General features: G+C 41.7%; 2 protein-coding genes across 4 annotated transcripts; both read left to right on the forward strand.

Annotated features, from left to right (window-relative positions):
• The first annotated feature begins 1,738 nt into the window (after positions 1 to 1,738).
• Positions 1,739 to 9,345, forward strand: LOC111216940 (serine/arginine-rich splicing factor 7-like). Of its 2 annotated transcripts, XR_002664938.1 has the most exons (9): positions 1,739 to 1,943; positions 3,021 to 3,251; positions 3,553 to 3,726; positions 3,868 to 3,954; positions 4,892 to 4,933; positions 5,253 to 5,297; positions 6,034 to 6,132; positions 7,091 to 7,661; positions 8,420 to 9,345. XR_002664938.1 is itself a non-coding variant. In XM_022738603.1 (8 exons), exons 2-8 carry the CDS (start codon positions 3,031 to 3,033, stop codon positions 8,469 to 8,471), a joined length of 720 nt encoding a protein of 239 aa, XP_022594324.1. In that variant the 5' UTR covers positions 1,739 to 1,943; positions 3,021 to 3,030; the 3' UTR covers positions 8,472 to 9,345. The 2 variants fall into 2 exon arrangements, 1 of the variants encoding a protein (XP_022594324.1); XM_022738603.1 differs by lacking the exon at positions 7,091 to 7,661.
• A 536-nt stretch (positions 9,346 to 9,881) lies between these two features.
• LOC111216942 (heterogeneous nuclear ribonucleoprotein L-like) lies at positions 9,882 to 21,882 on the forward strand. 2 transcript variants are annotated; one of them, XM_022738605.1, is made up of 14 exons: positions 9,882 to 9,998; positions 11,637 to 11,752; positions 11,949 to 12,186; positions 12,823 to 12,908; positions 13,426 to 13,522; positions 13,754 to 13,826; positions 17,586 to 17,618; positions 18,297 to 18,368; positions 18,767 to 19,014; positions 19,632 to 19,753; positions 20,090 to 20,291; positions 20,498 to 20,555; positions 20,853 to 20,963; positions 21,284 to 21,882. In XM_022738605.1, exons 1-14 carry the CDS (start codon positions 9,921 to 9,923, stop codon positions 21,340 to 21,342), a joined length of 1,593 nt encoding a protein of 530 aa, XP_022594326.1. In that variant the 5' UTR covers positions 9,882 to 9,920; the 3' UTR covers positions 21,343 to 21,882. The 2 variants fall into 2 exon arrangements, with proteins under 2 accessions (XP_022594326.1, XP_022594327.1); XM_022738606.1 differs by having other exon boundaries at positions 18,300 to 18,368.
• Positions 21,883 to 24,834: the final 2,952 nt, after the last annotated feature.

Raw genomic sequence — 24,834 nt, forward strand, 5'->3', positions numbered from 1 at the left:
ATTCACCTGCTTTACCCACACTAAAATCTTTGATACTGACATAATGAACTTTATTCATAGGAGAAAAACAACAGAACAGATGAGAGATATGCTGTTTGTGGCAGGAATGGACAATGTTAGAATACAGTGATATATTATACAAATATACACATTTTATACAAGTCGAGAATGAGGCAGCCAGTCTGGTTTTCGATCAGCCTAAAAGGACACATGTCACTCATCAACCTACACTGGCTACTCATGGCCACCCAAATCAAATCCAAGTCCCTATTGCTGCCTTCAGAGTGACTTCTAGGTCTGCACCATCTACTTGAACTCAGTCATTCAGCCTCATGCTCCTTCTCAGCCACTGTGTTCCTCCAAGGAATGTGGTCTGTCATCACCAACCCTGCTCACAAGACAGTCTCAGTCCAGACTGTTCTAGTCTGTGGTTCCCTGATGGTAGAACAAGCTATGGAAAGCTGCCAGAGCGTCCCTCTCTATATTCAAGAATCTCTTGAAGACTACTCTAAGAGCGCCTACTCTCCTAACACCTTTAACACCCTAACATGCCTAACTTGCGCTTATTGAGTCTCTCCAGAGACTCTACTCTTTTTGTAGTTTGAACAGGTATGATGCAAAAATGCTGTGTGTCTTTAATACACATTAAATTAAGTCCTTGTTTCTCTTTACAGTAATGTAAACAATGCATGACAAAGGTTAATATAATTCAGTCCCAACCGCCCCAACCCTCATCCACTCACAGCAGCCTCACATGTTGTCTTTGTACTGATTCTGGTATAAAATGGTTTCAACAGTTGCAGCTGTAGGTTCTTCATGTCAGATGAAGAATTGACTTTATAAATTGAGAAAATGTAAAATGAAGGAAAATCTGTGTGAAATTACTGTCTGTGTAACTAAACAGTCGATTCCACTTAATATCTAAAGTTTATTAAACATTATTGAATGTTTTCTCAAGTTCAGTTCACTTCGCTCAATTAGTCTTACTTTTTCAAATCTCATAGCACAACGTTGAATGAGCTGTTTAACCTAAGTTCCATTCACATTTTTAAGGCAGCAGATGAACTTATGTTGCTAATTTGAACAAACTTAAAAGGATTTACACGAAACTGTCTCTCATATAAGCAAAACCCTCAAGCACCAGAGTAAAACTTTGTTTACTCTATACTTCTGTTTACTTCAGTACTTACTTTTACTCAATTACTTTATTATCAATAAAATTGGTGTTGATGGCTTTTTTGGAATGCATTATGTGGTGCAGGGATTCACATTATTTGATAACAAATGCTAGATTGATAAAGATAATCCGTATGAATGTATTCTCACTGAAGAATGTGACGTTGGCATTTCTAACTGTGACCGCTGAAAATTAATTAATTTTAAATATATTTACTGTAAATTTTGATTGAGTGTGTCGGTTTTTTTCGGGGTTTTTTTTTTTTTTTTAATTGTACCAATTTAAATATGCCTAATACATAAAACACGTTGATTATATCTAACACAGAGCACAAGTTGCAGGGATACTTAACAATATACAGTTCTTAGAAAATAATTATTAAAATCAAATAAAAATAAAAATACATAATAATTTAATGAATTTTGACGGTGTAAAAATAAACAACTACAAAAAAACAAAACAACAAAAACAGTGATGTCCGTCTGGTGGTCGCTTGATTTCGAAGGATTGACCGGAAATGTCTTTGTGCGCAGATGCGGAAGTCACAAGGTACAGGGTTGCTTTACGTTGGTCGTTGCTAACCCGGTCACCTGCAGGATAGACCTGTGGAAGAGCCGTTAGAGCTCGTAAGTGGCTGGTTAGCGAGTTTATACCACAAAAAAAACATTTCATAGGCTAGATACCACCTCGGACTTCAGTTCGAGTTGGTCAAACTTTCATTTACGCTGGGAGCAGATTCAGAAACCAACGGAACGGCGGAAGGAAGGTAACGTTAGCTAACGCGTGCCGCCGCCATTGTTTATGAGCAGGCGGAGAGTGAGGCCTTAAACTAAGTCATGGATTTAACCACTTATATGCTCAGACATCAAATGTGTGTGCGTGTTTGATTTTAATTATTTTCTATGAAAATATCTGCCAATATGAAATTATGAAATTGAGTGTTGGCGAGCTAGAAATGTGTCCATGATTCTAAACGCTCATACGATTCGTATCATATATTTAAGCGGGCCTGTGCGCAATAATGTCCTCACATGGTATTACATACGATGGCTCTAAATCTATTCGTCATAAACCACGGTTATTCAGAAAAATGTTATCGATTGCGTTTGTGAATGAAGGTGACGCGGCTAATTTGTGCCATAGCAAACAGCAGCTGTTGTCGGTGTAAAAAGATCTGGGGAGGCAGGGGTTGGCGCGTTAACAAGCTGCAGGAACCATGTGGAGCTGCCGCACCTGCTGAGCCACCAAACGAGATGTGTTTAAACCCTTCTCACACCGGGGTCCTCAAGGGATCTCTACCAGCTCCACAGATCATGTATTGAAGACAGTGAGCTCAGCTCCTCACAGGGATCAATAAACTCCTCTTAACCAGCAGCTATAGTTGTATGTGTTTGGATGATAGCTGGCCCAGAAACCCTAATATCCATCTTCCGATGATATATGGACAAGGAAGGGGAACCCTTTTCTCCTGTAAGAGGTTGAAATCAGCAGATATTAAGTGTTTCAGTTATTGGAATTGTTGGCATGTCACATATGTGGTTAACAGTGATTCTAATAACTGATTGATCTGCAGGTTATTTTCTTAAATAGTCATTTCATCATTTATTCAATAAAATGTCAGAAAATGGAGAAGAATGTCTTGTAGTTTTCCAGCGCTTAAAGGTGACATTTTTACATTGATTGTTTTATATGTCCAAATACCAAAGATTTTCTGTTTTGCTTGAAAGATAACTGAAACCATTATGTCAAAAAAGTTGCAGAGTAATTTTCTGCAGTTTAATTCAGAGTAATGCACCAATTGTTTCAAATCTACTGTATGCACATTTTACCTTTCTCCCATCAGGCAAGGAGAGATGTCATACTACTCATCCCGTAGTTCATCTCGGGCCACCGACTGCAAAGTGTATGTGGGTGACCTGGGAAATGGTGCTGCCAAAGGCGAGCTGGAGCGAGCGTTCAGTTATTATGGCCCACTAAGAAGTGTCTGGGTGGCCAGAAACCCACCTGGGTTTGCCTTTGTGGAGTTTGAGGATCCCAGAGATGCAGAAGATGCTGTGAAAGGCATGGATGGAAAGTGAGTCATAACATTCTCCTGTAATATTTCAGTAGTGTTTTTGTATTGATTTTTTATAAAGCGCAGTAGTCTTGAAGTTTTACCAAAAATGACTTACTATTTTGTAATTTACAAATTTCGTCGACAACAGTGTTTAGCCCTTATGTTTTGCTCTTGAGTCCTGTGTATGTTGCCTTGTAACAGACAAAATTGTCAAATTTTAGGGAAATGAAGACAAAAGTGTAATCATATCTAGATTTGCAAATCCTTGTAACCTGCATGAGGATGTTACTTACCTCTTACTGACCTTTGTTCTGCTTAGGGTCCTTTGTGGTTCCCGTGTTCGTGTTGAGATGTCAACAGGTCTCTCCAGAAAGGGCCGTGGGCGCCCCAGCCGACGCCAGTTTGACCCCAATGACCGGTGTTACCAGTGCGGGGACCGGGGCCACTATGCCTACGACTGCTACCGCTTCAGCAAGAGGGGCCGTCGCAGCAGGTGAAGAAATACAGTCTGTTTTGCTCGTGGCTTCCACTCAGGAAGCTTGGCATTTTATGCTTTGAGGCAAACAGTATTTGCCATCTTGTACCATCAAAGGAGTAAAGGACAGACAGGAATAATCCCATTTTTCCATTCCAGGTCTCGGTCTCGCTCCAGGTCTCGCTCCAGGTCCAGATCCCGTGGACGCCGCTATCGCTCTCGCTCCCGCAGCCGAAGCCATAGTCGGTAAGTCCGGATCAAAACACAGCCACACCTTATGAAGTATTAACAGGATTGGTAGTTCTTGTTTGCTGTTTATAATGTGAGAACAGCACATGGACTAAATTAGGAAGTCTGTGATCAATAATACAAATAAAATAATGTAGGTGCCATTTAAAAGCTGGATCAATGATCAAAAACCCAGGGGAACTTATCTGTCTGCATTGAGTACAGTCTCTGTCCAGAGTGTTTGGCAACATGTTCTAGGGTTTGGGGAGAGCTCACATGATGAATTTAATGTGTTCACTGGCTTTTGGTTTTAATTTTTGGTGCTTTGAGCATGACAGACAAAAGGTGATATCAACCTCAGCAAATCACAACAAACCAGGTTCATATCTAAATTGATAAGTCACTTTGCAAATGAGCTGCCATGCAGACAGGTAAAATGGATCTGTTGTGTTTCGTCCCCGAGTTGGCTCTCCTGTAAGTGTCAGAGCCTCCATGTGAGATGCCTCTGTTGTATGTTTAAAACTTATTTTGGGGCAGTGCTCAATCTTTCATCCCAGGGCGCAGTGTTTCTGGTTTAACAGCACTGTGCTGGGTAGGTGACAGGTGTGTTAATAGAAAAACAGTGTGTTTACATCACTGTCGATCTGAGCCGATAAATACCCACGGCTACTGCAGAGTCATTTGAGCCGGGAGCAAATGCCAGTTTTACCCTTTCACATTGCTGACAAAAGCCATTTGTTGGCAAGTGTTAGCGAGTTTTTTGACCAGTGTAACCAGGGGCTTAAGAGATTGAACTCTGGATAAAAACTGGAATTGTGCTCACTATCTTACAAGATTTTATTTACATATGCAAACAGGTTTTATATTGTATAATAAACTGTAATAAACAGTTAAGTTTTGTGGTGAGGTGTGCTGAGTATTTATCCTTTTTGTATTTTTTGTTTTACTTTCTCAGGAGCCGCCGCAGATCTCCATCCTATTCCAGACGCAGGAGCAGGTGAGAACAGAGCTTGTATAACGATATTTAACTAAGATTTAACTGCATCCTGCCACGGGCAGTTCATTCATTTGGGTGCTTTAGCATTTGCGGGATATGTGAGAGATGTAACTGCTCCTCATCAGGGTTGTGTAAATCCAGTTTTTTCAGAAGGTAGGAGGGCTAAAGGGCAGAGCAGATTATTATTACCCCCCCCAGGGACCAATTATGTACATGTGCAGTGTGTGTAATTTGTTCAGCCTCACTCCGGTTGTTAACTCCTCCAGTGTTGCCACCGTTCCCACAGCTGCAATTAAACCTCTATTTCCTCTAACATTAGGTCTGGCTCCCCAGCCCGTTCTAAGTCCAGGACTCCAGTGAGAAGGTAGGTCGTGTAAGCTGCATGTTTTCGAATCATAATTACACGGCTTGTGTCTGAAACAAACTGTTGCTGTCATTGCAAACCCTTCTGCCCAGGTCACATGATTGTAGAGTGAGACACACAGAGTAAAGATTGTTTACAAAGAGCAATAAACCACTTACTGTGTCTTGTACCTGTTTTCTGTAAATCACATTTTTCAGTAGTGATTTTTGTAAAAGGCTTTGATTATGCTTCTTTGGGCTGCATGTATGCGAACACATATGGCTGTTCATTCATGTCTGACACATTCATGCATGCTTTTCATATAGATTGGAGGTTTAATGTACTGTAAGCAATGTCACTTTTATCAATCACAATGCAAAGAAAAAATAGAAGAAATCAATGGAAAAGGATTAGAACTAGATTTTATCTACATAATTGGACCAAACAGTGAAAAGATGAGCAATGATATTAAGTGTTAAGTGCTACAAGATCATTTGAAATGTTCACACAAACTCTGACACAGAAAGTAGAGAACTTTCTGACACAGTGGTGGATCAACCTGTAAGCTTGCCTGTCGGCCAGGTCAGCACTACACAATGAGATTTAGATTTGTGTACATCTGCTTCTCAGTGAGTCTCTGCAGCCATCCATGACACCCTTCTCTGCTTAGGTTTGTAAAGATGTTTACATAATCCTAGCTTTATCATTCAATAGTGTTGCTTGAAAACCTTGTTGTTGTTTTTTTTTTTTCTTCCAGTCGCTCCCGATCTCGGTCTCGGTCCGGCTCTGCGCCAAGAGGACGCTCTGTCTCCCGATCCCGTTCACGATCTCAGTCAGCTAATCACAAGAGGAACAGGTAAACCCTCAGTCTAGATGTATTTCAGTCACTGAAACAGGGTGTAGGCTGTCTAATAAATTTCTAGTGCTTTGTTTTACTAAGACATTTATACGTGTTTAACACCTGAGTAGGAAGAAGGTCCAGTAATGTCTAGATGATCCATTATAGATTTTAGATACTATCCTGTGTTCCAAGTGAGGGTCAGTTATGTTTTTCACACTAGCCAGAGCTAGGTGTTCCACCCTAGGCAGGGATTGACTGTTAAATAGACCCTCATTCCACCTGGGAGCATCATGCTGTCACCAAACGGCCACCATATGACGATGAGATGGACGACCGCTGAGACCCCTCCGCCTCCTCGGCACAGAGAGACCTGCAGCTTGTGCCATGTCTTCTGACTCTGCTGTTGGCCAGTAGTGGAGAGGGAGGGCTAGAGGACAGGGACTTGGCCCCCTGTCTGACGTAGGGAAGTAAAAGTAGATGAAAGATTAGACCTCTCTTGTGCTCTCTTTTCCAGTGCTCAAAGGCTCTGCACTGTTAAATCTCATTGTAGCTCTTTATCAGTCCCAGTTGATCTTGGAAAAAAGAGCACATGAAAGACAGTCTCTGCTCAGCTTGTAAACTGTTGACTCATAGAAGCTAAAAACCAGGGAGATGCAACCATATTCTCTGTACTCCTGCTTTTCCCTGATCTCACCCATGTAGTCCTTTTCTAAATGAATTTACTGACAGAGAAAGGGAGTATTTTTTATTTTTTTTATTGGATTGACAAGTGTTAAGTAAACATGGTCAGAGGTAGCATTTTAAATGTTTTACTTTTTTCTTAAATTTTAATTCCCTATCCTGAATTTGGCTAGATGAAGAGAACTCTCCAGAAAAATATTAGCTGAGATCAGACAAAACGACACCCTTGGTGTGACTTACGGTAAGCATCTTTGCAGCACAGTTTTGTTTATTTTTCATATTTTCTTTAAAGCGTGTGGTGGGAGCTGAGCACTGCACTGACACCGCAGCTGATCCCAGGCCCAGGGTCTGCCAGCTGGCGGTGTGTACGTCCTGCGGGAGGGTGACTAAGAGCTGACCTGAGATCAGCCTTCGCCTGCATCTGGTGTTAGACAGCGAGAAAGAGGTCGACCTACCGACCAAACCCTCCCCACAGTGAATGGGCGACCGTCTGTTCAACCGACGCACACGCTCAGACGAGATCAGCCCGCGCACACATACAGTTGTTCTACTAGAGTGGGCCACCCAGCCAGCCAGCCAGCCAGCCAGCCAGCCTTCAGATGTACCAGAGGGCTGACCCACACAGATCAGAGTTCGACCACTACCTTTTTTAATCCATAACCTACCTACCAGACCCCCCTACCTACCTACCAGAGTTCTTCGGCCTCTGTCTTAGCTTCTGAAAGTGAGAGAAAGAGAGCTGACGAGAGATCAGTCTTCAAGAGCCTCCCAGCGCAGTGTCTCTCCAAGTTGTAGTCATCCGTCCTTCAGTCCTTTCATCCTTCGCTTCTCTGTACTTGTTGTTTCTGCCACTGTCTCCAAAGGTAACCAAAAATCAAACCCCCTGACAAGCTCATTTTGATGATGAAAGAAAATGCACAGACTTGATGTAGTCTGGGAAACTGGTGATGACAGAGCTAAAGTTGAGCCTTTAACAAGCATGCACAGAGTACAAATGTGTGGCTGCATGTGAGAGTGCGTGGATGACTGAGTGCAAGAGAGGAAGGCAACATGAATTTTAATGGGCTGATATCTCTGAGGAGGCTTTGTCAGATATGTTTTTCTTCTTGTGCCATACATGTCACAACATCATTACCATTTTAAGCTGCTTCTCTATTATAGTTTCTACTTTAGTACTCAAACTCAATCTGTAGTTCCTTTTCTGGTCATGGTATAGAACAGTTTCCATCTGTTTGTGCTGCCCCTCTTTCTGTGTTTGTAGTTGTTGAAGGATTAAGTCCTAAATCTCTCCTTAGAGCAGAAACTATGCTAACAACCTGTTCTAGAAGCAAGGGAGGACACTGTGTCAAGGACTCGTGTCATTTATCTGAATAGGTGTTTGTTTGTCCTGAGGGCTCAATTATGTATTTACCTTATGACCCTGGACACTTAAAAAATAATCTGTGGCTCTTGAGATGAACCTTGGTTTGACAGGTCATAAAGAAGTACTCACAGTTAAATATCAGCGCCCATCCACTCTCACAAAGTTGTATTAAGATATTGAGTAATATGGGATTTTTTTTTCTGATCATTCTTCCAGCCTCCCTTGTGGCGAGCTAACTCTTTTCCGTTTCTGTTTCAGTCGTTCCCGTTCAGCAAGTCCAAACCGCAGCCCTACGCCAGCAGATGACTGAGTGAAGAAGACTATTAGTCCCACCCCCTTCCCCACCCACCCCCACTGTCCTTAACAGACAGACCCTCAGCCCCTGCACCATGTCTGCTTTTTACAGCCCTACAGCAGCTGATTTTTTGTACTTGTCTGTCTAGTCTCAGTCGTTAAAGTTTAATTTTCTCCCAAGGACTGTAGTCTTTTTGCAGCCTCCCATTGTTTAAGCTTTAGTCAGTATAGCAGACAGACATCAGTTTCCATTGGACAGGGATTATTTTAAATGTTCTTTCATCTGCTGCCAGAGGTTATCTTTCTTCTCAGAAGCTATGTAGCAAGTGTAAGAAGCAACAGTTACATTAAGGTAACACTGAATGTTGCAGTTGACTTTTAGCAGTGGTTTGGGCAGCTCATACAGTAAACTGCAGTTGACGAAAACCCCATTGATAGTTGTTGAGGGTGAGGACATTATATCAAAAACTGATTTTATTTCCTGTGCTTAAATTTGTGAACCTGGAGATATTTTCCCCCATTGAGAATTGGCATAGATATAATTTTTTGTATTGCACTCCAGTATGACTTTTGAGTTCAAATGCTGTTTGATGTTTCCACTCATAAGACATACTTACTGGCCTGCATGCCTTTATATATGATGTCACATTCCTACTGTTTGTTGTTTCTGTGCTGCACTGCCCTTTTTACAAACCTGATCAGCTTCACTGTGTGCTGAATAGATTTTTCCCCATGTGTTGATTTCTGATTTGTTCCTGTGACTTGATTTTAAAATAAATACTGTGCTCAAGTTTGATTTCTGTAAGGGCTGCTTGAACATTTTGGTTCTGTTTCTGGCTTATATGGTAAGACAGTGGCAGTTTTATTTTTGAATAAACCTCTTCAACAAATACCATTGCCTTTTTATTTCTCAATCACCTAAGTTTTATTTTAGTGTTAGCTGCAGGTTTTCATTAGAGATATATTTTATTAGTAGTGGTGACATTGGAGTTGTCTGTCAGTGCTCTTACTGTACTTACTGTGCAATTCTTTTAAAGAGAAGTTTTGAAATACAGGACAGCATGTAACAAACTCGGATATTATATTATACAAAACTGACAGCTACCAACCTAAAGGAACAAAAGTCAAAGTAATAAACATAACTCATTATGTTTGTCTTTAAACACAGCAGGCTCCAAAGTGTTATTAGATCTAAATGTGAAGCCAAAAATACACCTCAGGTTATTTAATAGATGCGATGTATACATTGTCAGATAATTGCTGTAATACCGCGTCAAAGCCTGTTTGTACTGTCTGTTCTGCTATTGGCTGTCACTCAAGTCACAAATAGATTGCGAGCTACCTCAGCCTATCACGGCATGCAGTGGCGTTGTGGTGGGCGTGGAAACTGGAGCTTCGTTTTTCTTGACTTTTCCGTCCATTTCAGTTCATCGTCACTACCACCATCCTTTTTAACCGGGACAACATGGCTACTGCAGCGAGCCGTTACTACAGCGAAGACGGCAGGGCAACGAAACGACAGAAAACCGACGGAATGGCCACGGTGAGTCGGTCATGTGTGAGCTGCATTGGAGATTAGTTTAACTTGCATAACACACCCGCCCGGCTCGGTTACAGTCTTCTTGGTGGGTTTTAATTCATTCAAATGAGCGGTGGTGAAAAAAAAAAAAATGTCACGACACGTCGCAGGTCGTTAAATGTGTTAGAGAGTAAAGGGTTGTCGTTCATAGCTTTTTATTAGCTTTATCGGTCTAACGTTGTATACGTGTGAGGTTAACAAGGACACATCTCGACACATAAATTGTTTGTGCTGTATAGGCTCGTTTGAGGGCGGTTTCCACGGCCGGGCCTTGTCTGAGCCCGGCTTTGTTCTAGCACCGGTAACGTTAGCAGCGTGCTAGCCGTGAGCTACACACAGTGGTCATTTTAAGATTAGGACCGGTCAGCATTAAACCAGCCGCTGCTTTGTGTGAAGTAACATTAGTGTGGTTGTCCATGCACGTTTGATTTAAAAAAAAAAACAAAAAACAAAAAAAAACATGCCAATTAGATTAGGAGAAATGCTGATTAAACATTACAGCTACACACCGCAATTAACTGCCCCCTCCCCCAGCTGCCCAGAGTAACCTGAGGTTAATTAGTGTGTTGTTTACAGCAAACGTGACCGAGGAACAAGAATAAGTAACACAATCAACCGATTATGAGAATACAAAATTATGTTTCACCCGTTCCTCCTAATTTATATGGCGGGAGTAGTGCTCATTCGTCAACAAAAAAGATGTTAGTAAGCCACCCCAAAAATAGAATAAAATGCATTTACACAACGTAACAAATACATACATCCACCACTAAATATTCCTACAGTAAAACATATGGTAGTTTGCCACCATCCATGCTAAATATGAGGACTGGATATCAGCACTGATATCCTGATTTTCTGATCTCGAGGGTTTGGTTCCCACAATCCGTAATCAAATCCAGAATCGATTCTTGAGCATTCTGCCAGATCAGATAAATACAAATGTTGCATTAAGCAATTCTCATATAATATCATGGGAATTTACATATACTCTGCATGCAACAAGTGAGCAACACCGTTATTTCCTTGAGTATAAAAGTGTGTAAAGAGCACATTGTAGGGTAACTTGAAAACTCATCTCCAGGTTGTAAAACTAAGAACTAAGGGTTTATTTTCTTTAGAAAATCCAAAATGACAAAACACATGGCCGTTTTAGATATATTAAGGTATACATGTTGCAAAACAGTTGAGCAAAAATATATAAAACCTGCAACTATACAAGGATGCCAGTAGCAAGTGAGTCAACTAAGACATTGCCTTCAGGAGAAGTGTCTTTCTTTCAGTCTGTTCCTGATGTGATGTCTAGATTCACTATGAGATAACCAGAGTCAGCTAACCACCCTGAGACACAACATTCCCTTAATCTGTAGCTGGTCCACATAGATGGTAATTATTCATGTTACAGTTTACAGGTCTGACATCAGTTGAGGTGGCGCTTATAGGGACCTAATTACTTTTTTAAATGTCAGAAGACTGTTCAAGACAGGTGACAAGGTGTAGCAGAGAAGGCTCCTCTCGTGCAACACTTATAAGTACTTTAAATAAGACTAGTAAATGTTAACGTCGAACATGTTCGCTAATTATATGTTTTCTTTGACACAGGGATATGAAGATCCACACAAGACTCTTCCATCTGTGGTGGTGCATGTCCGGGGGCTGGTGGATGGAGTTACAGAAGCTGACCTTGTAGAGGCTTTGCAAGAATTTGGAGCAATCAGGTAGAGAAAAAGAGCGGCTTCATTTGTGTGGAAGACATTTTAATAGAAAAATGCATCCTTTTCAAAGTGCAGATTAATAACAATAATAAGTTTAGAATACTTTTTTTTTTTTACAGGAAACTAGCTACAAATTTGGTATAGTTGAGTTCAAAGTATTTGCCTTTTTATCTAACCCCTTCATTACTCTTGTTTTTAGCTATGTGGTGGTGATGCCCAAGAAGCGCCAGGCATTGGTGGAGTACGAAGACATGAATGGATCATCCACAGCTGTAACCTATGCTGCAGACAACCAAGTTTACATCGCCGGTCACCCAGCCTTTATCAACTACTCCACTAGCCAGAAGATCTCCAGGCCGGGAGATTCTGACGACTCTAGAAGTGTTAACAATGTTCTTCTGCTCACCATCATGAACCCCATCTACCCCATCACCACGGTAAATGCAAAGATTTGAGCTGCTATGTGTCTCTCTACCAGAATTGTGGAGTAGTAGCCTGGTGTTAGTTAACCTCCATAGGGCTGCAGCAAGTGCCAGCTTCTACAACTGACAGACGTGTTATTGAAATGTCAATACTGTTAGTAGTAAACAGAGGCCTGTTAAAGGTTATGATCTATAGGTGAAAATCATTGACTGGTGTTTTAGATTGTATTTTCTGATTATACTACTCTGCTGCTCCTGGAGTTTGGAGCAGCAGATTATCTTCATTGTCATTCTGCCACTCAATTTGCACTACTTTATGACATCTTGTAAACTAACACCAATAATCTATAGTGCTGAATGTCTCTAAATTTATGTACAGTTTCGTTCATTGTGGAAATTGTGTTTTGTAAATGTGGCCATTTCTGTGAGAGGTAGTCTGGAAAAAAAACTGACATGCACAAGGAAACAAAATCCAGAGTCAAAATCAAATTGTTGCTCACAGGTTCACAGCAAACTTAAGTAGTGACTACTTTACACCTCTGTGCCTCTTAAACTGATGTCAGATCTCACTTTGATATAACCTTTGCTTCTGATTCTGTGTAGTGTGTATGTATACGGTGGTGTTTTTTTAAATTTTGTACATTTTCACAGGATGTCCTCTACACTATCTGCAACAACTGTGGTCCTGTCCAGAGAATTGTCATCTTCAGGAAGAATGGTGTCCAGGCAATGGTTGAATATCCTTTTCCATGGGTGCTATCTGACATGGGTGTGTCTCTGATCATAACTGCACTATGTCAAATACTAGTGTATTTCCACAACACTGCAAGTTCTAACTGAATGAACAGACAGGTTATTGGTGTTGTGACAATTTCCAATGTCTGTTTCAAGTTCAAACCTGTTCTGGAACCTGTAGACATTTCACGGATAAATTCTAAAAGCAGTCAAAGATGACTGATGAATGGCTTGATGTGTACATCCATAATTTTTTTTTTGGTATGTGCTGGCTAACTACTACCTGTGCACGAGAACAACAAAAGTGTGCCCTGCACACTGCTCTACTCTAGGTTGGAAAAAACAATACCTACGGAAGACTATTTGTGGTCAAAACATTGTGAAATCCCTGTAGAATTAAAGAGGAACTAGGAAGTAGATGGTGGTATGCAGGGGTTTTTTAGTCTTTCATGGTGTCTGGTAGTTTGCATCATTAAGATAACCTGGTAATTCCTGATTCATCCTTAACCCTGTCATTACATTTGACTCTGTGCAAAGTGCCCAGCGAGCCAAGGCATCACTTAACGGTGCAGACATCTATTCCGGCTGCTGCACGCTGAAGATCGAGTATGCTAAGGTACTACTGCAACACATTGCCTATGTTCTTAAACAAAATAGGTGCAGTGAACACACAACAGCATGAATACCTGCACAATATAACACAGCAGCCCTGCTGGGAGTGCTGGCTTTCTGAGTTGACGTTACACCCGTCCTTCTAAACAAAAGTATAAAGTAAATGTATAAATTAAGTGGCCATGGTTTGTACAGTGTGTTCATGCTCGTGTTCATCTGAATTATATTTTCGCAGCCCACTCGCCTGAATGTGTTCAAGAACGACCAAGACACCTGGGACTACACAAACCCCAATCTGGGAGGTCCAGGTAAAACCTCAAACACCTGAACACCACCCCAAACATTTGCTGAATGCCACACACTCTTTGTAGCTGAGAAGCCTGGTAGTGTTAAGCACTCTTACTGCCACTGTGGGGAGTTTCAGCAAGCGGGTTACTGGAAAGATGGAGACAACACCCTTCATTGATAATGCTGCTAATTAGACGGATTTTAAATTGTGCCCAGTATACAAATCTTGTATTTTGGGAAAAAGTTGTGTGGCATTATGACTGAAGTGTTGCTTTGGGTCTTACTCTAACACTTCTCAATACACACTATGATCAGGCGTCATAAGCAGGAGTGAAGAGTTTGAGACAGTCAGAGACATGATGTGAACAATATTCAGGTTAGATGGCTCATTACAATCCAACTCAATCAATAATTTTAGCATGAGATCAGAAATGGAAGTGCCACAATTGCAGCTAAATATTTTAAAGGTAAAGGACTCTTTACCTTCAAGGCTTTGTGGTGGGAATGGCAGAAACACATTTGCAGACAGAAACGTTAAATTACTCACAAGTAACATCAGCTGTAATTTTTTTTTTTTTTTTTTTTCACTTTACTGGAAGAACATAAGTAAACTATATTTTCCTCTCTATATCTTGAGGCTAGCATTTTAGTTCATCGTGGCATGTAGTTGTTCTGGTTTACTTGACCCCATGAAATGTTTACGTTTACTGGTAAAAGCCAAACCAAATTTGAAGAAATTCCCTCAAGACGTTACTAAGATGACATGTTGACGAGAAAGGGAGGGACAAACGAGCCAAAAACATAATTCCTCCTGCTATTGCTGGCTCATAAAAATGGGAATAGAAATACATCCTGTGATCAGGACCATTGTCAGTCTCCAGTAGGTTAGTGCAATTCTAGTGGTTATAGTTTTTTCAAACTTGGGAATAATTGAACTTGCCAGAATTAGGGCATATCTGCAGAGTATTAAAATGTTTTTTGTTACTTTATAAGCAGTTGTAGTAAAATAATAAGTGTAAGACAGAATCAGGATTTGTGGCATTTCCGTTCCACGAGGTTCAAATTCCGTTAAGTTTTCTGTTGATTACAAAAGCAGCCTGAGAGAGGCGACAGACATGCTGAGTGACATCTTATTACCTCTCAAGATTCCCCTATACATTTTTCAGTCACGAAGACACAGACCTATTGTGTGTGAAGTTTTGTTTGCCAGCATTTGCTGTTCCTGCCTTCCTCATCACACCTGTCAATTTGCAGGGTTTTTGGAGTCCCTTGGGTGAAAGAAGGGCATGAAGTCACAGTTCAGAAATATAGCGCTATTACTGATTTTTGATAGGCAACCGATATTAACTTTCAAATCAGTGGAAACAAATTTCCTTGCCACCAAGACTGATCCTGGTCTTTTCCACTGTCATCTAACTTCTACCATCAAATTCGTTCATTTGTTTTTTTTTTTTTTTTGGGGGGGGGGGGAATTTATCTAACAGAAACAAGTGGTCGACAGCATGACCCTCTCCGTGCAGCCACAATGGGTTTGATGTAATATAGAAAGTGGCTCTGACCAAAGACCAGTTGGTCAAACTAGTGTCAGATAGCCTTGTCTATAACTTACTTTTTTGTGTGATTTGTCTGAGAAGTGAGAACAGAGGCATGGACCAGCATCAGTAAACAGGCTATATCTGCAACATCATGTAACTCCTTATCTCCTCCTAATAAATCAGTGATCTCAGTCAATTAAAAAAACATCCACAGGACAGGACTTGTGCTAAGAGGGTGAGGCAGAATACATGCTGACAACATCACCACTCAGCAACCACCATCTCCAGTATCCACTTCTTCAGTGAGGACACAACCACTATCATACAGAGGGCCAAATGTCCCCTGCGATACAAGGGGATAAGCTAGAAGACACCTCCCATTCAACATGATGATGTAGGACTGATATACCACTCATTCCTCATCTCTGCATTCCAGCACAAGAACCACGAAGACAACGCACACTTCTAGAGGGCGGGGAGATTTGGGCACTGAGCTACACTTGGTCCCTCCCCCCTCATTCCCCCTTCCTCCTTTCTAACCCATTTTGAGACACAGGCGAATGACACATTGAAGCAGGCCAAAGCTTGCATCTACAAACCCCCACTGTCTACACCAAATGGAGACTGATACCAGCGAAGACACAGCATCCACCCAAACAGAAGTAGTGACAGACATCTCTCAGTACAACAGATGACGCATACTGATATTAACCAGTCGACCAAGATCACATTTTTAAAGCCTTGGCCCTCCCTGTACTGTCACGGGCCGCGTTGCTCGTCATGCTTGTCGTCATGAAAACAAAACATTTGAGCAGCACACTCTGACACTTGCTGATGCTGTACCAACTGATCCAATAGATGACTCACACGCCCGAATCAAGCTGTAGCCAGTCACACTGGAGACAACACAAGACAACTGATGAAGACAAGACACTGCTGACAACACCATCAAGCACACTCAGAGCCCAGTCAGGCCCATTTTTGGTTTTACCCCTTATGTGTTTCCTCCCACATGGAATTCAGCTTTTCTCTCTTGCTCTTTCTCCTCATCTCTTCATCTTTTCCTCCCTCTGATTTTCTTACCACATTGCATCCCTGTTTAGCTATCCCTTTTTTGAGTGCAGCTTTTTTTCTAAATATTTTAAAGTCTCTAGAACCTGTGTAACACCTTCCATGTGATGCAGGTTTGGCAATTTGCGGCTAAGAGGAGCCGGCTTCCCAACTGAAATGTGCTCTATGGCAGCCTCAAGGCCTACCAGTGGGCGGTAAGCGGACTATTCCAAAATGGAACAAAAAGGATGGAAACTTCAGCCAAACGGCCAACCACCCCGCCAGTGGGCGTTTCAACTTGATAAAACCACAAATCGATCCTGAGGTGGAGAGTTGTTTCCCCAAAAGAGGAAATGGATAAGAGTATGGGATGAAATGAATTGAGTGGAGAGTGGTGGAACTACTGCTGCAAATGTCTTCCTCCCACTGTTTGTAAGCATGCAGTAAGTAAATCAAGACCCTCCTCAGGGAACATAACCGCACAGCACCACATGACCCCAAAGCCCAGCACCCAACATCGCCACACAAGACTGACATGAGTCCATTTTTCTTCTCATACAGGCTTAATCTTTCTCTTTCTGGAAGAGGGTGATGGTTGTGGTTCTGTCGAAGCCTGCATTTCTAATGTCACTCAAAACCTACTGTGTGTTTGTTCGCTCTGTCTCGTCACTCCCTCTGTTGGCAGTTTACAGCCATCAGGAATCTCATCTTTGTGTGTGGTTCCCTGAATTTACGTCATAGTTTCTTTGGGAATTAAATCCTGTTTTTAATCTGGGGAAAGGGTGTGAATTTAATATTAATTCATGTAGGATGTGCTTAATCCATGACCAGCCATGTTTGTTACAAACCGTTACAAACCATCACATACCTGGAAAGCCCGGAGAGCTTTTCATCCACCAGCCACAGTGGCTGCTGGTGTCCAAAATTTAAGATGCTTTTGATATTTTTGTTGCCAAATTTCTTCTAGAGTCTGGCTGGTCACCTGCACAGGTACCACGCCTTCCGCATGACATAGTTGATTTTTTTTTTTCAACATTTATCCCACATGAGGACAGACAGCTTTTGTCATGAGTGGTTGTACTGCACTCTTCTGATATTTAACGGGTAATTTCACACTTGCCCGAAAAAACAAATGTTCGTTTGATTAACCTGGCTTCCATTCTGATTGTGTATGATTATTGTGTACCTGTACAGATGGTGATGCAGATGGCAATGGGAGCAATGCAGGTGTGTGTGAGCGTACAAACTTTATTTTTAAATTTAGCCATATGTGATACTTATCCAGAGTGACTGTTTGATATCCTTACCCTCTTCACTTCCTAGATCATCAGCATCCACCTCATCTTTGCCATTTCCCCCTGTTCCAATTTAGATGCTAAAGGTTTAGCATTCTTGATGTGTTCGAATTAAAAGGCTTGTGTTTTAGGGTCGTTCCTGTAGAACCTAATATCGGTCTTGCTATTTGTTACATTCCCATGCCTCCCTCCCCATTTCCCTCAACTAATTTAGATAAAGACGAAGATAATTTCAGCTACTTGGGTTGATTGCTGCAGCCAGCCTGGAGTGTAATGTGGGGGGAGGGTTATATGTCTGTGCTGCTTGGCTCTTAGAGGCAAGATGAATCAATCTTTGAATGCATGTGTCTGTCTCAGGTGTTACTTTGATTGAAGTCCTTTTTATAAAGTTTCCCCAACAAATAATGAATCCACTCTATGGTGTGCAATCTGAGGCAGACTTTGACGACAGTGTATGTTTACCGTAATACATATTTTTAAATGGATTAGGCATCCCATTGTCATGTAGAGATTGCAGTCAGCCTTGTTTCCAGTCTCTCCTTGTCATATTTATCTTGTCACTTTTTTTTTTCCCTCTACCTTTGTCCTCTTTTGTCTTCTATTCTTATAGAAGACGTGAATGCCAACCCCAACAAGCGCCAGAGACAGCCTGCTCTGCTGGGCGATCACCCTCCAGAGTACGGTAAGGCTCTCACGCAACTGGGGAACGAGAAAAGAGACACATTTGCGTGTACAAAATATTGTGCATATCTCTTCTGGACTCTGAAAGTTTAAACACACAGCTTCTGTTTATTTCCTGACCTATTTTCTAGGCAGATGCAGTCTAGATTATTAAACCTGATGTATTTGTTGACTAACTAGTTTATAAACGGGTCCTCCACACAGTGGCAGTTAAGTGGTGCTGTGTTCTCATTTTTAAATGTGGTACATACACATGCTGCATTTATGAAGTAGTGACCATCTTTATCTACAACCAGTGACAGCGTTTTAAAGTGAAATCCTTCTCCCTTTTGAGTTGACCTTGCCTTGCTGGATTAATAGTTGACTTTCTGTTCTCTTACTCGCTGTCTTATTCTTCAGGAGGTGGTTACCATGGCTATGATGAGAGCTACGGATCTCCACCCTATGAAGGTCGACGCATGGGTCCACCAATGAGAGGGCGTGGCGGAAGAAGCTATGGGCCAGGCTACGGACCACCTCCCCCTCCACCTGGCGAGTATGGTGCCCACGCTGATTCTCCGGTGGTCATGGTGTACGGATTGGATCCTATCAAGATGAATGCCGACCGTGTCTTCAATATCTTCTGTCTCTATGGCAATGTAGAGCGGGTCAGTATCTGACAATAAATGTGTCTGTTTTTGCTGTGATGGGTGACAATTTGCTATAAAATATTTCTATGAAATATAGTAAGAGAAAAAGGTGCACATAAGTATGAGAAGGAAATCAATTTGTTCCAGTTGCTGGCACCAAGGAGAGACATGCCATCAAAGAGGTAATTCCTCTTTTATGAGCAAGGTCTGTTAAATTTATCATTTAAATCCCATCTGTTTCTGCAGAGAGCTGCAGTTGTTACGTGTCTATGAATAGTTGCTCTTAAAATAGTAACGGGTTTCATCTCTTCATTTCTGACTGTATCTAAGGCATTAAATAACAGACCGACGTTATCAGCAGGGCGAGGAAAGTTGAAAAACTGACATTTAGACTAAAACAAGGACGGCTCTTTAAAACCAAAGTTAGTTTTTCACGTGACACTGGGGAAACTTTGCTGCATTTTGGAAGTGGCAGATATTTACCTGGCGTGCACACAGCCACAACACACACCCCTGCTCCAAGCTATCATCTTACACCTGATAAAGCTTATGCAAATGAATCTTTGTCTCTTAAAGCCAGGGTGGTGCTGTTTCATAGAAAACTGGTCAATCCTGTCCTCTGACACTTTCCCCAGGTAAAGTTCATGAAGAGTAAGCCCGGGGCTGCCATGGTGGAAATGGGAGACTGCTATGCAGTGGATCGCGCCATCACTCATCTCAACAATAACTTTCTCTTTGGACAGAAACTGAATGTGTGGTGAGTTCACCCTGTCAACCCCTAAAAGTAGTTGTGTTGTCCAGGAGAACTGAACTCTGCTGTGAAGTAGAATGCCTGAAGAAGAATATTACAGCATCTGAGACAAACGCATTATTTTCTATAAATGTAAGTGTCGGGGCAAACGGATACAGAGGGGATTAATTAGTTTACTGAACCAAAGCAATATAGTTCATGTCATGCAGCTGTATGCCCTCCTCCCCAAATACACCCGTTTGTAGGGCATCAGAAATGTCAATGCTCCCGCCACAGCTGGTTTCTCTCCTGGCTTGTGAAGTAAAGTAATTCTAAAATGTGTGAAATTATGGTTCCCTGCAGTGTGTCCAAGCAGCAAGCCATCGTACCCGGTCAGTGCTACGAGCTGGACGATGGCTCGAGCAGTTTCAAGGACTTCCATGGCTCCAGGAACAACCGGTTCACCTCACCAGAACAGGCGGCCAAAAACCGCATCCAGCACCCGAGCAACGTGTTGCACTTCTTCAACGCCCAGCCAGACGTCACACCAGAAGTGTTCTCTCAGGTCTGTAGGAAGAAATGTGGATGTGTGTTAAGAGCGCAGGTTGTATATTGAGTGTCCACCACTGATTGTATTATATTGCATTGGAATTTATGTAAGGCCAATCAAAGCATTTAAGAATCCACTAAAATAACTGTTGCAAGCTCTGACTATTGGAATAGAAGTGTTTAAAGTGCTGATGTCCCTCATAAATGTTTTGCTCTTTGCAGATCTGTGATGAGATTGGTGTCAAATGCCCCGTCAACGTCAAAATGTTCACAGGAAAAAGTAAGCTGCTTTGATTCTGCTTATTTATAATTTTGGTGGTGGCTTTTGCATCTGGAATCCCCGAATTAAAATAAGAGCAACAAAGACACATTTTTCAAATAAAGTACTGTAGCTACACAAATCAAGAACTGTAGCGTTTTAGAACTGGGAAGTTTAAGAAAACTTGCTGTCAAGCTCAATGTTGACAAACATCTAGAACAGGACAAAAATGAAATGCAGAGTCCAGGATCCTCAGACTGGATAGTGATATTTCTGTATCTGCAAATACCTGACCCCTGTTGACCCTCTAACCACCAGGTGGTGCAGCTCCCAGTGACCGCAGTGCTTCGGGTCTGCTGGAGTGGGAGTCCATTAATGATGCCATGGAGGCCCTGGCCATGATGAACCACTTCCAGATGAAAAACGCAGGTATGTGTAGGACAAATTGTTCCCCTTGTGGTCAGGGGTTTGTGGAGGTGTTGTTTCAGGCACCTTGAGACTGGTGAGATCTAAGATCACAAATTTGTAGGTGATGCAAACGTGACGTTAAGTATGACTATTGTATTAAACTGAAAGCACACAATGTTACAGTTATGACACGTCTCAACCACTGGAGTAACTTGGACAAAGGCAGATTTGTTAAGATGTAAACATAATTATGGTTTAATACACTGAAGTTCCTCAGAAGACTGATTAATTCCACAGGTCAAGTTTATTGTTGCCTAAATTTCAATCTCCTCTCTTTGCAGCTGGTCCTTACCCTTACACCCTCAAACTGTGCTTCTCCACCGTTCAGCACGCCAACTGAACGCACCCTTTTAGCGAGGATGATGAAGATTGGTCCGCCATTCCCATGTTCACATGTACTTAGATCACGACTGCTTGCAACACACCTGGGGATAATTGATTTTCAAAAACACTTCAATTACCGTGAAATATTATTATTCACAATACAATTGATCCCTCCTTATATTTGGTATATTAAGCTGACTTAACAAATGCTAACAGGCATTTAAAATTTTTGATATTTATGCCCCAGATGTGGTTTATAGAGTATCAGTACCTGTGTGTCTTCGGTATTAAGTTGTCCTTTTTACTTTTTGTATTATGCTTATACAGTAACCTGACATGTGAGAAAGCGTATGTGAAAGTTTTATGCTCAGGTGGTTCAGTGGCAGTGGTTAACATGGTTTTGTAAAAGAGCTGTCTTTTGAAACTTTTATTGTAGCTGATTTATTTCTTTTTGTGTTATTTTAATTGCTGCCGACTCAGTTGTGTGTCTCCATGTCTGATATGCAGATGGAGAATTGTTTTGTTCTAAAAAAAAATAAAAAAAAATCAATCTAAAGTTTACTGTGCCACACTTCTGAATTTACTGTCTTAAATGTGTTTGTCTGTTCTGTCAACATCTTTGACAGAAGACTGTTTTCAGACTGAATCCAATCACATGAAAATCCAACTCAACTGCTGCTTAATTTACCTGGAGGAAGGCTTGGCCAGAGCCTGGTATCTGGTGGTGGGCTATTAAGACCATAACTATAGTAATGTGTCTCCAGTCTGCCCTCCACAATCATTTTAAATAGATTCTGAGTATGAAGTGTGTTCCCACTCAAACCAGACAGCATGCACTTCTAAATACAGTCAACTGTTGATTGACTTGGGGAAGTGTTTGGATCTCCCCCTGATGCTGAATGTTTGATAGAATCTTTCTCTCCTTTTTTTTTTTTTTTTTTTTTTTTTTTTTAAATGCACCTTGCCAAAGGAGCATTAAGCAAACACACAGGAAGGAAGAAAACTAAATATTTCTCCTGTCAACAACTAAAATGTTTGAAACTATTCACAGGAGGGGTTCATATCCTAACATCACACCAACACCCAGCAGGTATGAGCATTTTTAACAGGTTATGCTAGTTTCTCCACATTAGAAAACTGCACTTTAATAAAAATATAAGTATTGGTGTTACTTTTGGTGACACTAGTACTTACTGTTTGCCTGTCATTTTAGTGTTGAAGTTCCTCACGGTGACCAATGGAGGGCAGTAAACTCATGATTCTCAATACAATCAGGGCAACAAATCTTTCAGGAATGGATTGTACTGCAGCTGCCTGAATATCATAAAAATAGAAAATGATTGGGGAGTAGGTGGCACAGGAGTCTGAAGTGGCAGTTCAGAGTACTCTTGATTGACTGTAAAGAAGAACGCTTCAGAGGAGTCTTAAGTTATTACATGTCTCCTGATAAAGGTAAAACTGCCTCATAATGTTTTACAGAGAATTTAGTTTCCTGCTCACTGAATTGTTCTTTTTGCACAGGTTTAAAAATTGTGATTGGTTTGATAACTGAGCAAATCTGGTTAATCTGATAACATCCTCTCCTCTCCTTCTTTCCTCGCCTCCTCTGCTCTCCTCCCTCCCCGTCTCCTCTCCTCTCCACCTCTCTAAATGAAAAATAGGAGATGAGCAAGTTGTAGTTAAAACTTGATAAATCAGGAACACACATGTTTAATTCATCACTGATTGAAATCTATAACATGAAATATTTACCTCTTACATGAGTTTGTAGTTTGCATGTTGCCCTCCCTCCTCGTCTCCACTCTCTCTTCCCCTCCTCTCCCTCCTTGCTCCTCCTTCTTCTCCTATAAACATGTTTCTGTTGTTACTACAGTCTGTCCCACTACACCGTATCTTCTCCTGCACTGAGTTTCCTTGTCACTGCGGACTGCTGTTGGTTGAGGGTGGGCATCGACTGACATATAAACCCCTTTGCATTGGTGTCGCCATCCTTGTCTTTCTCTGTCACAGAGGAGCTTCAATGGGGGGTCGAAACACGTTGGAGGTTCACGCTACCCCTCACCTAGAAGGTCATCCGTCATAGTCTATATGTAAAATGTTTCCCATACTATCTTGCACCCCTGTCTGTCGTAAGGTTCTATCCTCTCCATGACGAGCCCCACATTCCTTGCCCACTCCAGCTCAGGCCAGTCTCCTGTTTCCGGGGGGGGGGGGGGGGACGCCAAAGGCTCACTGGGCACGTCTAGTGTTTTGGGGGGGGGCACACTTCAACAGGCTCCTTGGGCACTTCGGTTGTTTGGGGGAGGCACGATGCCTCAGGCTCACTGGGCAGCTCAGGTGTTACCGGAGCCCTCCGTGGTCCTCCTCTGACCCTGGGGTGGGGGGAGTTAGGAGAAAGCTTAGGGAAAAAGAAGGGAGAGGAAGAAAAAGAGTTAGATGAAGAGGTAGAGCTAGGGGAAAGAATAGGGAAAAAGGAGGAAGAGGAGGAGGAGGAGCCAGGTGGGGAGCCACTGTGGGATGCTGGTGCTGAAACTGGGCTGGTTGGACTGGTTGGACTGGTTGGACGGTGGGGTTTGGAAGGAAGGACGATGTCCAGGTGTAGCGTTGCTCCATCGCATTGACTGGAGGACAGCAGAAAGCATTGGGCAGTATAACCTTATACAGAGAGATGTAAAATCAAACAGTGCACCCATGTGTGAGAAAGCAACACAGCACAAGCATGGGGATTTGTGATGAAAATATGATGCATACTGACCATATCCATTTTCTGGCCTATCAGGTCATATTCATTTTGTCATTTTATGTTGCTCGATCAAAAGGCTTCTGCCGAAGCTGAATTCATGTGTGCAGGAATTGACTACTCAGCCTGGGCAGGAAAGCCCACCTGAAGCCAATTCATGGACAGCTTCAAGGAATAGCAAAAGCATTTGGGGAAAAATGAAGCCAATAGGAAAAGCATTTTCAATTTTTTTTTATATTTCTTTTTATATTTCCACATTTTTAATTTAGTTATTATTTATTTGACCTCTTATTCTTTTACAGATGTCGTCTTTTTTATGGCACTATGACTCCATTCCTCAGAGCCTTCTGTCCTCTCTTCAATCCCTGTCCATGTGGTGAGGAGTTCCTCTGTGGGGCTGAGGGATGGAGAGTAAGGTGAAAGGAAAAGTCACAGCGTAATTTGTTTGGTTCCATATTAATGTGAGTAATTTTTGGTGTTTATCATACTGAAAAATTGCTCGGTAATGTTCTTTTGTTGTCTCCTGGCCTCTGGTAGCACTTGGTTCCTCTTTTTTCCTTTTGCCCTGTTTTTAGCTGAGTCATGATTTCTGAATGCTGCAATGACAAGCACACTGCAGGAGAGAAAAAAGTAAAACAAAAATAAAATATTAAGGAAAGCAGAATACAGGCAAGAGAGAAAAATAATAATATATCATAGGATGAAAGAGAATAACAGTAAGAGTACAAGAGCAAATGGTGAAAAGGCACTGTCCAAAGATATATTATT

Source organism: Seriola dumerili, unplaced genomic scaffold (genome assembly GCF_002260705.1).
Source record: "Seriola dumerili isolate Sdu_G_001 unplaced genomic scaffold, Sdu_1.0 BDQW01000036.1, whole genome shotgun sequence".
NCBI lineage: Eukaryota > Metazoa > Chordata > Actinopteri > Carangiformes > Carangidae > Seriola > Seriola dumerili.

What these genes read in the sequence shown, in the direction of transcription:
- LOC111216942 (XM_022738605.1), top strand. Translation starts at nt 9,921, where the DNA reads ATGGCTACTGCAGCGAGCCGTTACTACAGCGAAGACGGCAGGGCAACG. An exon ending in AAACCGACGGAATGGCCACG is followed by an intron (nt 9,999 to 11,636) that starts GTGAGTCGGTCA and finishes TCTTTGACACAG; the next exon opens with GGATATGAAGATCCACACAA. An exon ending in CGATCACCCTCCAGAGTACG is followed by an intron (nt 18,369 to 18,766) that starts GTAAGGCTCTCA and finishes CTTATTCTTCAG; the next exon opens with GAGGTGGTTACCATGGCTAT.
- LOC111216940 (XM_022738603.1), top strand. Translation starts at nt 3,031, where the DNA reads ATGTCATACTACTCATCCCGTAGTTCATCTCGGGCCACCGACTGCAAA. An exon ending in AAGAGGGGCCGTCGCAGCAG is followed by an intron (nt 3,727 to 3,867) that starts GTGAAGAAATAC and finishes TTTCCATTCCAG; the next exon opens with GTCTCGGTCTCGCTCCAGGT. An exon ending in GCTAATCACAAGAGGAACAG is followed by an intron (nt 6,133 to 8,419) that starts GTAAACCCTCAG and finishes TTTCTGTTTCAG; the next exon opens with TCGTTCCCGTTCAGCAAGTC.